The 11,953-nt window shown below is 45.0% G+C and overlaps 1 protein-coding gene across 1 annotated transcript in view; it reads right to left on the bottom strand.

The window, feature by feature from the left end:
• The window catches only part of ago1 (argonaute RISC component 1), a 35,390-nt gene that overhangs the window by 15,713 nt on the left and 7,724 nt on the right, over positions 1 to 11,953 (bottom strand). Inside the window, exons 2-14 of the mRNA XM_058377107.1 lie at positions 10,136 to 10,322; positions 9,916 to 10,036; positions 9,660 to 9,841; positions 9,296 to 9,432; positions 8,150 to 8,284; positions 7,535 to 7,622; positions 6,542 to 6,689; positions 6,341 to 6,460; positions 5,891 to 6,013; positions 2,453 to 2,586; positions 1,888 to 2,072; positions 1,600 to 1,759; positions 1 to 34 (exon numbers count right to left, since the gene is read on the bottom strand). The exon at positions 1 to 34 is cut by the window's left edge and continues 57 nt beyond it. Of these exons, the coding sequence (XP_058233090.1) occupies positions 1 to 34; positions 1,600 to 1,759; positions 1,888 to 2,072; positions 2,453 to 2,586; positions 5,891 to 6,013; positions 6,341 to 6,460; positions 6,542 to 6,689; positions 7,535 to 7,622; positions 8,150 to 8,284; positions 9,296 to 9,432; positions 9,660 to 9,841; positions 9,916 to 10,036; positions 10,136 to 10,322 (1,754 nt within the window). The remainder of the gene's footprint in view (positions 35 to 1,599; positions 1,760 to 1,887; positions 2,073 to 2,452; positions 2,587 to 5,890; positions 6,014 to 6,340; positions 6,461 to 6,541; positions 6,690 to 7,534; positions 7,623 to 8,149; positions 8,285 to 9,295; positions 9,433 to 9,659; positions 9,842 to 9,915; positions 10,037 to 10,135; positions 10,323 to 11,953) is intronic.

Genomic DNA, 11,953 nt, shown 5'->3' with positions numbered 1-11,953 from the left:
CAGGAAGATGACGGGCTGCTGGAACACTGCGGACCTGCCAATGTATCACACACAACCTGCTCATACCTGATAACATGTCTAAACACACACACACACACACACACACAACCTCTCCTCCTCTATGTGTGTGTGTGTTACTGTCTCATTCTCTCTTTGTGGTAATCCTCTCTCTCTCTATCTTTCTCTTATATTTCTCATTCTAAATCATGTAGCTCTCCTTCTCTCTCCTTCCGTGTGTCTCTCTGTCTCTCCCTACCTGTCTAAAAGCCTCTCTCTCTCTCTTTGTACGAGTCTCTCCTTCTCTTCCTTTCTCTCTGTCTCTCTCTATTCCTCTCACCTTCTCTCTCTCTCTCTGTAAAAGTCTCTCATCTTCTCTCTCTCTCTCTCTCTCTCTGTGTCTATCTCTCTTTGTATAAGGTCTCGTCTCTCTTTCTCTCTCTCTGTATAAGCCTCTTGTCTCTCTCTCTCTCTCTCTCTCTCTCTGTATAAGTCTCTCATCTCTCTCTCTGTACAAATCTCTTGTCTCTCTCTCTGTACAAGTCTCTTGTCTATCTCTCTCTCTCTGTATAAGTCTCTCATCTCTCTCTCTGTACAAATCTCTTGTCTCTCTCTCTGTGTATAAGTCTCTCGTCTCTCTCTCTGTACAAGTCTCTTGTCTCTCTCTCTGTATAAGCCTCTTGTCTATCTCTCTCTCTCTGTATAAGTCTCTCATCTCTCTCTCTCTTTATAAGTTTCTCATCTATCTCTCTCTGTGTATAAGTCTCTAGTCTCTCTCTCTGTACAAGTCTCTTGTCTATCTATCTATCTCTCTCTCTCTCTCTCTGTGTACAAGTTTCTCACCTATCTATGCCTCTCTCTCTCTCTCTCTCTCTCTCTCTCTCTGTATAAATCTCTCATCTCTTTCTCTCTCTGTTTAAATCTCTCGTCTGTCTCTCTCTCTCTCTCCAAGTCTCTCGCCTCTCCTCTCTCTCTGTTTAAATCTCTCTCTCTCTCTCTCTCTCTCTCTCTCTCTCCCCAAGTCTCTCGTCTCTCCTCTCTCTCTCCAAGTCTCTCGTCTCTCCTCTCTCTCTCTGTTTAAATCTCTCGTCTCTCTCTCTCTCTCTCTCTCGTCTCTCCTCTCTCTCTCTCCAAGTCTCTCGTCTCTCCTCTCTCTCTCTCTGTTTAAATCTCTCTCTCTCTCTCTCTCTCTCTCCCCAAGTCTCTCGTCTCTCCTCTCTCTCTCTCCAAGTCTCTCGTCTCTCCTCTCTCTCTCTCTCTCTGTTTAAATCTCTCCTCTCTCTCTCTCTGTTTAAATCTCTCTCTCTCTCTCTCTCTCTCCCCAAGTCTCTCGTCTCTCCTCTCTCTCTCCAAGTCTCTCGTCTCTCCTCTCTCTCTCTGTTTAAATCTCTCGTCTCTCTCTCTCTCTCCAAGTCTCTCGTCTCTCCTCTCTCTCTCTCCAAGTCTCTCGTCTCTCCTCTCTCTCTCTGTTTAAATCTCTCGTCTCTCTCTCTCTCTCTCCAAGTCTCTCGTCTCTCCTCTCTCTCTCTCCAAGTCTCTCGTCTCTCCTCTCTCTCTCTGTTTAAATCTCTCATCTCTCTCTCTCCATCCTTAAGCTCTCACCTTTGATGTGGTACCAGGATGTTGTTTATGCCGCCGAGTTTGACGTTGATCTTCAGGCAGAGGTTGGAGAGGGTCTGCGGTGACGTCTTCACAACATTCTTCACCTGAACACACTGAGTGGCCATTCCTAGGAGAGTGTCTCCTACACGCTTAACCTCCGCTACAAACACACATTTAATATGTTTTAATAAAAATAAATACATTAAATATATTAAAACTGATATATAATATTAAATACTAAAATATTAAAGCCAGAGTCAGTGATCAGAGCTTTGTGTTGTTGTGTACCATAGACAGGTGTCTTCCCGGGCAGGATGACGATGATGAGCTGCAGACCGGAGTAGGTGTTCTTAAGGTGTCTGAACATGGGCTCCACGCTGTCGGCTCCCTGGGCGTATTTACAGAAACACGGCTGACCCTGAATGGGCATCCCGGCATCTTTCGAGATCTTGCGTAGCTGATCTGTGAAGTTCCTGCAGTAGAGAGAGAGAGAGAGAGAGAGAGAGAGAGAAGGAGAGGAGAAAAGAGAAGAAGAGAGACAGACAGAGAGAGAGAGAGAAGGAGAGGAGAAAAGAGAAGAAGAGAGACAGACAGAGAGAGAGAGAGAGAGAGAAGGAGAGGAGAAGGAGAAAAGAGAAGAAGAGAGACAGAGAGAGAGAAATAGACAGAGGGGAGAGAGAGAGAGAGAGAGAGAGAGAGAGAGAGAAAGGGGGGAGATGGAGAGAGAGGAGAGAGAGAGAAGGAGAGAGATAAATAGAACAAGAGGAGAGTCAGAGTTTCTATTAAACTGAAGGAGAGAAGCAGTCACTCAGTACAGTAAGAGATGATGATGATGAAGATGATCTACACGTACTTCAGCACCTCTTCACGACACTGTTTCTGAGGGGCGAAGCAGGCGATGGCCCACACTTTAATCTCGATCCCGTTGTAGAACTGTTTCCCCCGCATGTCCCACACTCCCTGGTTGGGTGTAGCGATAGCTCGGTTCTGCAGAGAGAAAATGTCACATTACACCTAGGAGGGGAGTGAGGGAGGTAGGCAAGTATGGAGGTAGGTAGGGAGTGAGGGAGGTAGGCAAGTATGGAGGTAGGTATGGAGGTAGGTAGGGAGTGAGGGAGGTAGGTAGGGAGGTAAGTAGGGAGTGAGGGAGGTAGGTAAGTATGGAGGTAGGTATGGAGGTAGGTAGGGAGGGAGGGAGGTAGGCAAGTATGGAGGTAGGTAGGGAGTGAGGGAGGTAGGTAGGGAGGTAGGTATGGAGGTAGGTAGGGAGCGAGGGAGGTAGGCAAGTATGGAGGTAGGTAGGGAGTGAGGGAGGTAGGTAGGGAGGGAGGTAGGTATGGAGGTAGGTAGGGAGTGAGGGAGGTAGGCAAGTATGGAGGTAGGTATGGAGGTAGGTAGGGAGTGAGGGAGGTAGGCAAGTATGGAGGTAGGTATGGAGGTAGGTAGGGAGTGAGGGAGGTAGGCAAGTATGGAGGTAGGTATGGAGGTAGGTAGGGAGTGAGGGAGGTAGGCAAGTATGGAGGTAGGTATGGAGGTAGGTAGGGAGTGAGGGAGGTAGGCAAGTATGGAGGTAGGTATGGAGGTAGGTAGGGAGTGAGGGAGGTAGGCAAGTATGGAGGTAGGTATGGAGGGAGGGAGGTATGGAGGTAGGTAGGGAGTGAGGGAGGTAGGCAAGTATGGAGGTAGGTATGGAGGTAGGTAGGGAGTGAGGGAGGTAGGCAAGTATGGAGGTAGGTATGGAGGTAGGTAGGGAGTGAGGGAGGTAGGCAAGTATGGAGGTAGGTAGGGAGTGAGGGAGGTAGGTAGGGAGGTAGGTATGGAGGTAGGTAGGGAGCGAGGGAGGTAGGCAGGGAGGTAGGTATGGAGGTAGGTAGGGAGCGAGGGAGGTAGGCAAGTATGGAGGTAGGTAGGGAGTGAGGGAGGTAGGTAGGGAGGGAGGTAGGTATGGAGGTAGGTAGGGAGTGAGGGAAGTAGGCAAGTATGGAGGTAGGTAGGGAGCGAGGGAAGTAGGCAAGTATGGAGGTAGGTATGGAGGTAGGTAGGGAGTGAGGGAGGTAGGTAGGGAGGGAGGTAGGTAGGGAGGTAGGTAGGGAGCGAGGTAGGTAGGGAGGTAGGTAGGGAGCGAGGGAGGTAGGCAAGTATGGAGGTAGGTAGGGAGTGAGGGAGGTAGGTAGGGAGGGAGGTAGGCAAGTATGGAGGTAGGTAGGGAGTGAGGGAAGTAGGCAAGTATGGAGGTAGGTATGGAGGTAGGTAGGGAGTGAGGGAGGTAGGTAGGGAGGTAGGTAGGGAGCGAGGGAGGTAGGCAAGTATGGAGGTAGGTATGGAGGTAGGTAGGGAGTGAGGGAGGTAGGTAGGCAAGTATGGAGGTAGGTAGGGAGTGAGGGAAGTAGGCAAGTATGGAGGTAGGTATGGAGGTAGGTAGGGAGTGAGGGAGGTAGGTAGGGAGTGAGGGAGGTAGGCAAGTATGGAGGTAGGTATGGAGGTAGGTAGGGAGGGAGGGAGGTAGGAAGGGAGGGAGGGAGGTATGGAGGTAGGTAGGGAGTGAGGGAGGTAGGTAGGGAGTGAGGGAGGTAGGTAGGGAGGGAGGTAGGTATAGAGGTAGGTAGGGAGTGAGGGAGGTAGGCAAGTATGGAGGTAGGTAGGGAGTGAGGGAGGTAGGTAGGGAGGGAGGTAGGTATGGAGGTAGGTAGGGAGTGAGGGAAGTAGGCAAGTATGGAGGTAGGTAGGGAGCGAGGGAAGTAGGCAAGTATGGAGGTAGGTAGGGAGCGAGGGAAGTAGGCAAGTATGGAGGTAGGTATGGAGGTAGGTAGGGAGGGAGGGAGGTAGGTATGGAGGTAGGCAAGTATGGAGGTAGGTATGGAGGTAGGTAGGGAGTGAGGGAGGTAGGTAGGGAGGGAGGTAGGTATGGAGGTAGGCAGGGAGCGAGGGAGGTAGGCAAGTATGGAGGTAGGTATGGAGGTAGGTAGGGAGTGAGGGAGGTAGGTAGGGAGGGAGGTAGGCAAGTATGGAGGTAGGTAGGGAGTGAGGGAGGTAGGCAAGTATGGAGGTAGGTATGGAGGTAGGTAGGGAGTGAGGGAGGTAGGCAAGTATGGAGGTAGGTAGGGAGTGAGGGAGGTAGGTAGGGAGTGAGGGAGGTAGGCAAGTATGGAGGTAGGTAGGGAGTGAGGTAGGTAGGGAGTGAGGGAAGTAGGCAAGTATGGAGGTAGGTATGGAGGTAGGTAGGGAGTGAGGGAAGTAGGCAAGTATGGAGGTAAGTATGGAGGTAGGTATGGAGGTAGGTAGGGAGTGAGGGAGGTAGGTAAGTATGGAGGTAGGTATGGAGGTAGGTAGGGAGTGAGGGAAGTAGGCAAGTAGGAGGTAGGTATGGAGGTGGAGGGGAGGGGAGGTAGGTAAGTATGGAGGTAGGTATGGAGGTAGGTAGGGAGTGAGGGAGGTAGGTAAGTATGGAGGTAGGTATGGAGGTAGGTAGGGAGTGAGGGAAGTAGGCAAGTAGGAGGTAGGTATGGAGGTAGGTAGGGAGTGAGGGAGGTAGGTAAGTATGGAGGTAGGTATGGAGGTAGGTAGGGAGTGAAGGAGGTAGGTAAGTATGGTAAGCAAGGTAGGGAGTGAGGGAGGTAGGTAAGTATGGTAAGCAAGGTAGGTAGAAAGACAGAAAGACAGAAAGACAGAAAGAAAGAAAGAAAGAAAGAAAGAAAGAAAGAAAGAAAGAAAGAAAGAAAGAAAAGAAAATAGAAACAAAAAATACTACAAGAGAAGAAATAAAAAAAAGGGAGACATGACAGAAAAAAATAAAACAAAAAAGCTAAAGAAATAAAGAGTATATAGAAACTAAACCAAGAAATAATAAATGAAATGAAAGGAGATGATGTGTAATACTTCAATAATGATTAAAAATAAATAAATAAATAAATTAACAAAAAAGGCAACAAATGAAATAGGCAAAGTAAAAAAACAAAATGAAGTAAGAAAAAACCCAAATAATTAAATAACTAAAAATAAAGCAATGACAAGAAGAACCAAACTATAAGTAAGTAAGTAAGTAAGTAAGTAAGTAAATAAATAAATAAATAAATAAAGATTGCAATTAAATAAAAAAAATTGAAATCAAAGGGGGGGAAAAAAGCTTAAATTTTTTTTTTTTTTTTACTTTTTTTTATTTTCTTGACAAAGCAAACTGAGTAATGTGTGACCCTGAATCATTTTTAACAAAATTATTGAAAAATTAGGATTTGAAAAAACAATGTTTCACGAGTAGCTCATGGTGAGACTCCGGCCGCTGCGCCTCTCTTACCCTGCCTCCGTACTGCAGGATGGGAGCCGGCAGGACTCGACCCGTCACCTCGGCCATGTCGTCCCGCACCTTGATCCCAAACTCTTGAATGTAGGGGTCCAGATTAAAATTAGCATTCTTCATCTGCACAGAGACGCACAAGGACGAGGAGGGATCATGAGGAGGAATAAAAAAGGTCTGAGGTTCGGTTAATAAACAATAAGCAGTTCTTCTGAGCACTAACCGTCTGAGCTTTACATTTCTGGATTCACCTTGAAGATTTCATATTTTACTAATTAAAGAACACCACACTGTGATTTTTTTATCCATTTATAGTTACACGGAATATCTAGGGATATCAAAAGCCCTAGTGTTAAAGGGCACTTTGCATAAAAACGTCTTCCTAACGTAAAGAAAAAATAAAACTGTGTGTTGCATATCAACCCCTGAACACTAGAGGTCAGTGCTCACCAGTCTGCTGATCTCCTCCTGCCTGTCCGGTGCTGAGCGTGCTGTGGCTTTGATCATAGTGGACGTCTGATTATCGGTCAGTTTCTTGATGCATCTCTGCCCTGCTACGATGTTACACACCTGACAAGAAACAAGAACAGCATCAGAAATTTTAGTCCAGCTTTTATTGTTAGGAGTATTCCTACAACGAGGTCGCCTCACCTCCAGGGGCAGGTAGGTGTGTTTCTGCTCCTGGCCGACCTGCAGACACGGCAGGTGAGGGTACTTCAGCTGCAGGTTGTACTTCTGTTTAAAATACTGCGCGACCGTGCACTCCACCGTCTGTCCGCTCTCCAGCTGCAGAGGGAACCTGCGAAAACGTGCCCAGATGTTATCTCTCAATAATTAACATCTGTTTACGGAGGTCTATCAGCGTCACTGCTTGCTATTTACATACTAGAATTCCTTACCTTTTTGGGGGTGTGAAAACGAAAAAATATAGTATTTTAGAGGTAAGGTCACTTTCCTAGGCTTCTCAAGAACACAAGGACGATTCAGACAAACCTGGAAAAGGTAAGTATAGTGTGTGAATGGAATTCTTCCCTCTGATTGGACGAGACATCTGTCACTCAAGATATACAAGAAGTAGGAAACTGTGTATCTTGTGTACGTGTGGAGTTCTGCCTTCACTTTAAATCACTTATTTTCAACGTTTAAAATAAAATAAACGTGTATATATTTATATTTATAAGACAATTGAGTTCATTCAGCGCTGCTTTGAGGAAGGAGGTTCATGGGGCGTGATTTTGGATACACTGAGGCGTAAAGATGAGTTTGTGATCTCTAAACACACACCTGAAGAACGCAGGGATGTGTCAAAGACGAAACTATTCCAGATTAAAGGATGTGAAGAAGCGCTGTAAGAGCAGAGCTCTGCGTTCATACACACAACAATCCACTTTCTACTGCTGGACTTTCTGTATACCCTGAGTGACAGATGTCTCGTCCAATCAGAGGGAAGAATTCCATTCGCACACTAGACCTACCTTTGTCCAGTTTGTCATTGTGTTTCTTGGATTTGTTTTGCACTTCTCAAGCCACCGTATTAATGATTAGTTTATTTATGATAAATGATTATTCTGATTTTGTTCATTTCTCTGTAATTCTTGCGCCATGGAAAAAAAAATCAATCACACACACTGTGCACACACTCACGTCTGGTGGCTGGCAGGACGGCGAGTGACGTTACACACACGATACTTCCTTTTCATCTGACCGCAGTGCGTCACCTCCACCTTCAGCCCTGAAACACACACACACACACATTATAATATGCCAAATATAAGCAACAACCATTGCTTTATTCCATAGGAGAGAAATATAGTGTGGTACAGGCCCTACATGTTTAATTTTAATCCAGCTCTCTAATTTAATATTATTTCCCTCAGAAATCTGTATATAAGCATTTATCAGTAGAAGTGACTGCCTGGTGTTTAACCGTGTCCATCAATAATCCACAAGATTTAAAGAAAAGCGTAAAGACAGGACTGTTGCTTTATTAGGGTGATGGGAAGAAAAGCAAGAACGTCTGGAAGAGTTGGATTTGATTTCATATATAGCTTCTCGCTTCAGGGCGTTACATTTCATTTAACCGCTTTATAGATTTCTGATGCTCGTGATTCACTTGGTTCGGAATGATTCAGAATCAAATCGATTCACAACCACAGAGATGAAAGGGTCCGAGTGATGGAACCAGTGGCGAGTCGAATGGCCGCCTGGTGGAGATGAAGTGTGTGAATCGTTACTGTGTGTGTGTGGGCTGTAACTCACCCTTGATTTCCTTGGTGAAGCGAACCCTTTGAGAATCGGTTAAGGTCTTGGGCTGCTCGTCGATGTTGCGGATGTCCAGAACCTCACACATGAACTCGATGACAGGCTGGGCTTTGTAGAAAGCCGTGGCGGACACTGAAGACGAGAAAAGTCTATTAAAAAATTGCTAAACAACTGTTTATATCATAATATCATGGTTTTGGATTATATCAAGGTCTTGCATATCAAGAAAATAGCTTTGAGATTAAATAAGAAGGAATGAAAACGATATATATCAATGATATATCATATGTCATATGATATTGTCAAATAATCAGTGACTAGTTGTCATATATCACGTTGTTTGATATAAAGTTTTTCTCTCACAAGCTTCACGTTTTTCCTCACACAATTTCTCCTGGAGACGTTCTCATAACTAGGCTTTGTGTAGACAGGGTTGCCAGACTGGGCTGAAGATTTCCAGCCTAACTACATCTTAAACCCCGCCCACTTAATGCAGAGAATTTTCCCAGAACATCTCTTGAAATATTATAGAACGGGTCGCTCTCCCAATCTTTTCAGTAGGACTTTCTATATTTACACCACTTTAAAACACTTACTGCTTTGTTAATAACTTTGTGATATCGGCTTAACGAGTGCAACGAGTACAACCACCTGATTGGACAGGATTCTCCTCAACCTTATTGGGTAAACTGAACCATATAATTAAAAACGTCCAAATTTTAACAACCCGCCCAATGCATTTTTTCCCGGTTAGACGTGAGCCAAAGGAGCCGTGAGGGGAAACCCACCCAATCTGGCAACGCTGCATGTAGAATATTGTTGATAAATGAACAAAAGTGGACAACATACTGCCCATGAAAACATTCCAGAAACTACATAAAAAGGACCGTACATATCATGTAGGAAGTTTACAGAAGAATAGCCCCGCCCAGTTTTATTGTGGTACAGCAGACTGAGACACTCATTTCTATCTGCAAGGCGGATATAAACCTGATTACAGAGAAGAATAAAGCTCCTTGCGCTTTTAGTGTAAGGGAGTGTTAATCCCGTCACGTGATGCGGTCTAAGATCATCGTCACCAAAACAGAAAAAAATTCATTACAGACAATCATTAGAAATAATGACTGAAAAAAACCCTTTTACCGTCAATGTTAAGCATCATCTTCCACATAGCCGGGCGTACGGACTGATGGAAGCCGAACCAGACCTCTCTACCTCCTCCCAGGGGATGGTAGTACCCTTCAGGGGGAGAGAAGAAGGAGCGGCCCACTGGAGTGTACCTGGGGGGGGGTGGAGAAAAAAATGAGAGAAAACTGTGTATGAGGACAGAAAATATGACAATCTATCATGTTCTGGAAAGTTACCAGGGAAGTGAAGAAACGGTGTTAATAACTGCTAATTTCTGGATCCGAATTTTTTTTACGGCCCTCAGGACAAGGTTTGGTGAATTGAAATTCAGAATAAAACAAACACAAACATCCAGAGACATCATTCAGATCTCATGTACCTCATGGATGCCAGGTGTCTCATGGCCACGTCCAGAGCCTGAACTGAATCCAGCGGGACCTGGAGCCGCCCGCTCACCAGCGTCTCCTGCAGCAGCCTCCATGACACCTTCGCCAGCCAGCGGATCGAAACCTTAAAGATCCGGTCCTTCCCCTCACCTGGTATGGTGACCTCGAAGTCCACCTGCAATACGATGGATAACAGGGTCAGAACAACGTGATGGTGTGGACTGAAACACCTCTCTGACTGTCACTGACCTTTTCGCTTCCTATAGGAAGAGCCAGGACGGTGTAGATGTTCTTCTTGCCATCATACACCGGCTTGCGGTCGCCGAAGAGCTGAGGTTTGAAATGCTGTACCATGTACTCCACGACTTCCCTGTAAAGGTCAAGGAGTGAGCCGTATTAGCCGTCACTCTATGAAGATTAACAGGACGGGAATTCTCCATATTTAGAATTTGATAAACAAGTATGACACCTGTTGACTCGACGAGGACACTTGTCGGGTTTGATGTCCACCTCGTAGTGGTAGACGTCCATCTTGGGGATCTCCACTTCAAAGTAGTTAGCCAGCAGCTTGATGGGCTTCCCAACGGTGCCCATGCCCGGCCTCCGGGGAGCCTGGAAGACCTGCTGCAGGGGCGGGGGGTACAGCCCCATGGGCACTAAAGGACAAGGACAAAGAGTAATCGATCAACAGTGATCAATCACAACCAGGCATGAGGCAGAATTTCTCTGTAAGGGATATCGCAATAGAAAATATTTCTTTAGCTTGTCTGAGGTGTATCGTGAATATATTTTCAGTTTCATTATAAACTCAACATCAGGCAGCAGCACCAGAAGTTTGTGAGCGAGCCTTGACTTCACAGAAGTATGAATTGTGGTAATGGCACACATTTTTATTTAGCCTAATCATTTAAGGCACACAATCTTACCATGTGACTAACGTAGCCACGAAGTACTTTTATATGTTAATAACAGGGGTAAATTAGACTTTAGATCATAAACCCTGATCCTTTTGCTGCTATAAAATCCCGATACAACGTGTAATGTGGTTAGATTTGTTTTCATTACAGTATAAATACGCGTCAGGATCGTTTTGCATCAGGAACGTGTCTCATGTGGTGGCTCTGGAGTATCCTCTCATGCCTAAACACGACACGTCATCAGATGTCATCATCGCTGAGAAAGGGATGAGGAGTGAGAGAGGAGGGAATGAACAGGGATGAGATCACACACACATTACTGAAAGACAGGAAGAGAGAGAGAGAGAGAGAGAGAAGGGGAATGATGGAGAATTGGTGTTTGAGTATCGGTAAGGATGAGATCATCATTACAGCACACAGATGAGAGTAACGAGAATAAGAGCAGTATATGAAGAGCAAAGAGAGAGAGAGAGAGGAGTAAGAATGAATCAGGAGAGACGAGGAAACGAAGAGCGCGTGGACGTGTGGACAAAAGACGGAAAAGGGGAACAAAGACCTGAGGGTCAGGACAGATGGGGGGTGGGTAGGGGTCAGAAAAGCATGAGGAAAAGCAACAGTTTGAAATAATCCAGCATTGGAAATCCTGAAAAGTGTGTGTGTGTGTGGGGGGGGGGGTAATTTAGTGTTTTGATTTTTTTTTAGACCTGGCCGCCAAGTCAAGCCGATCCGGTTGGAGATAAACAAACAAAAAGAGTCCAATCAGCATTTCACGCTGTCCCCACCGCCCCCCAGATCCCAAGTGCTCCGAAAGCAATCACAAACTTAACCCCTGTTCATCCAAAAGCATGATAAAATTTAAGATCGTCGGAACCGAGTGAGAGAGCGTTCGGAGTGATGCTCGCTCTACCGCTTCACAAACTTTTTACTGAGATACTTCCGGGAACATGAAGTTTGATAGATAGATAGATAAATAAATAAATAAATCTGAAAATATTTAAAATGAAATAAAATGAAAAAAAAAATGTATTTAATTAAACAAATGAATAAAATAAAATAAAAAATAAAATAAAATAAAATAAAATAAAATAAAATAAAATAAAATAAAATAAAATAAAATAAAATAAAATAAAATAAAATAAAATAAAGAGTAGTATGCTACAGATATGATGACATGGTCCCCCAGGGCTGAGTAACAGTATGAAATAAAAAAGATTTATTATTTATTTCTCCACCTGCTCACAGGCAGAAACAAGCTGGAAAGGAAAAAGTTTTGGGTTTCGTCCTCACTAATGAATGAAGAGAAAGTTTTTACATTTATAGTCATTGTTAGAGTTGTATTGCTTTCAAATCTATAAAGGATGGTCTTAGCA

This window comes from Hemibagrus wyckioides, linkage group LG23 (assembly GCF_019097595.1).
Source record: "Hemibagrus wyckioides isolate EC202008001 linkage group LG23, SWU_Hwy_1.0, whole genome shotgun sequence".
Classification (NCBI taxonomy): Eukaryota; Metazoa; Chordata; class Actinopteri; order Siluriformes; family Bagridae; genus Hemibagrus; species Hemibagrus wyckioides.
Note: the sequence above shows the minus strand (reverse complement) of the source record. Positions and strands in the feature narration are given on the sequence as shown.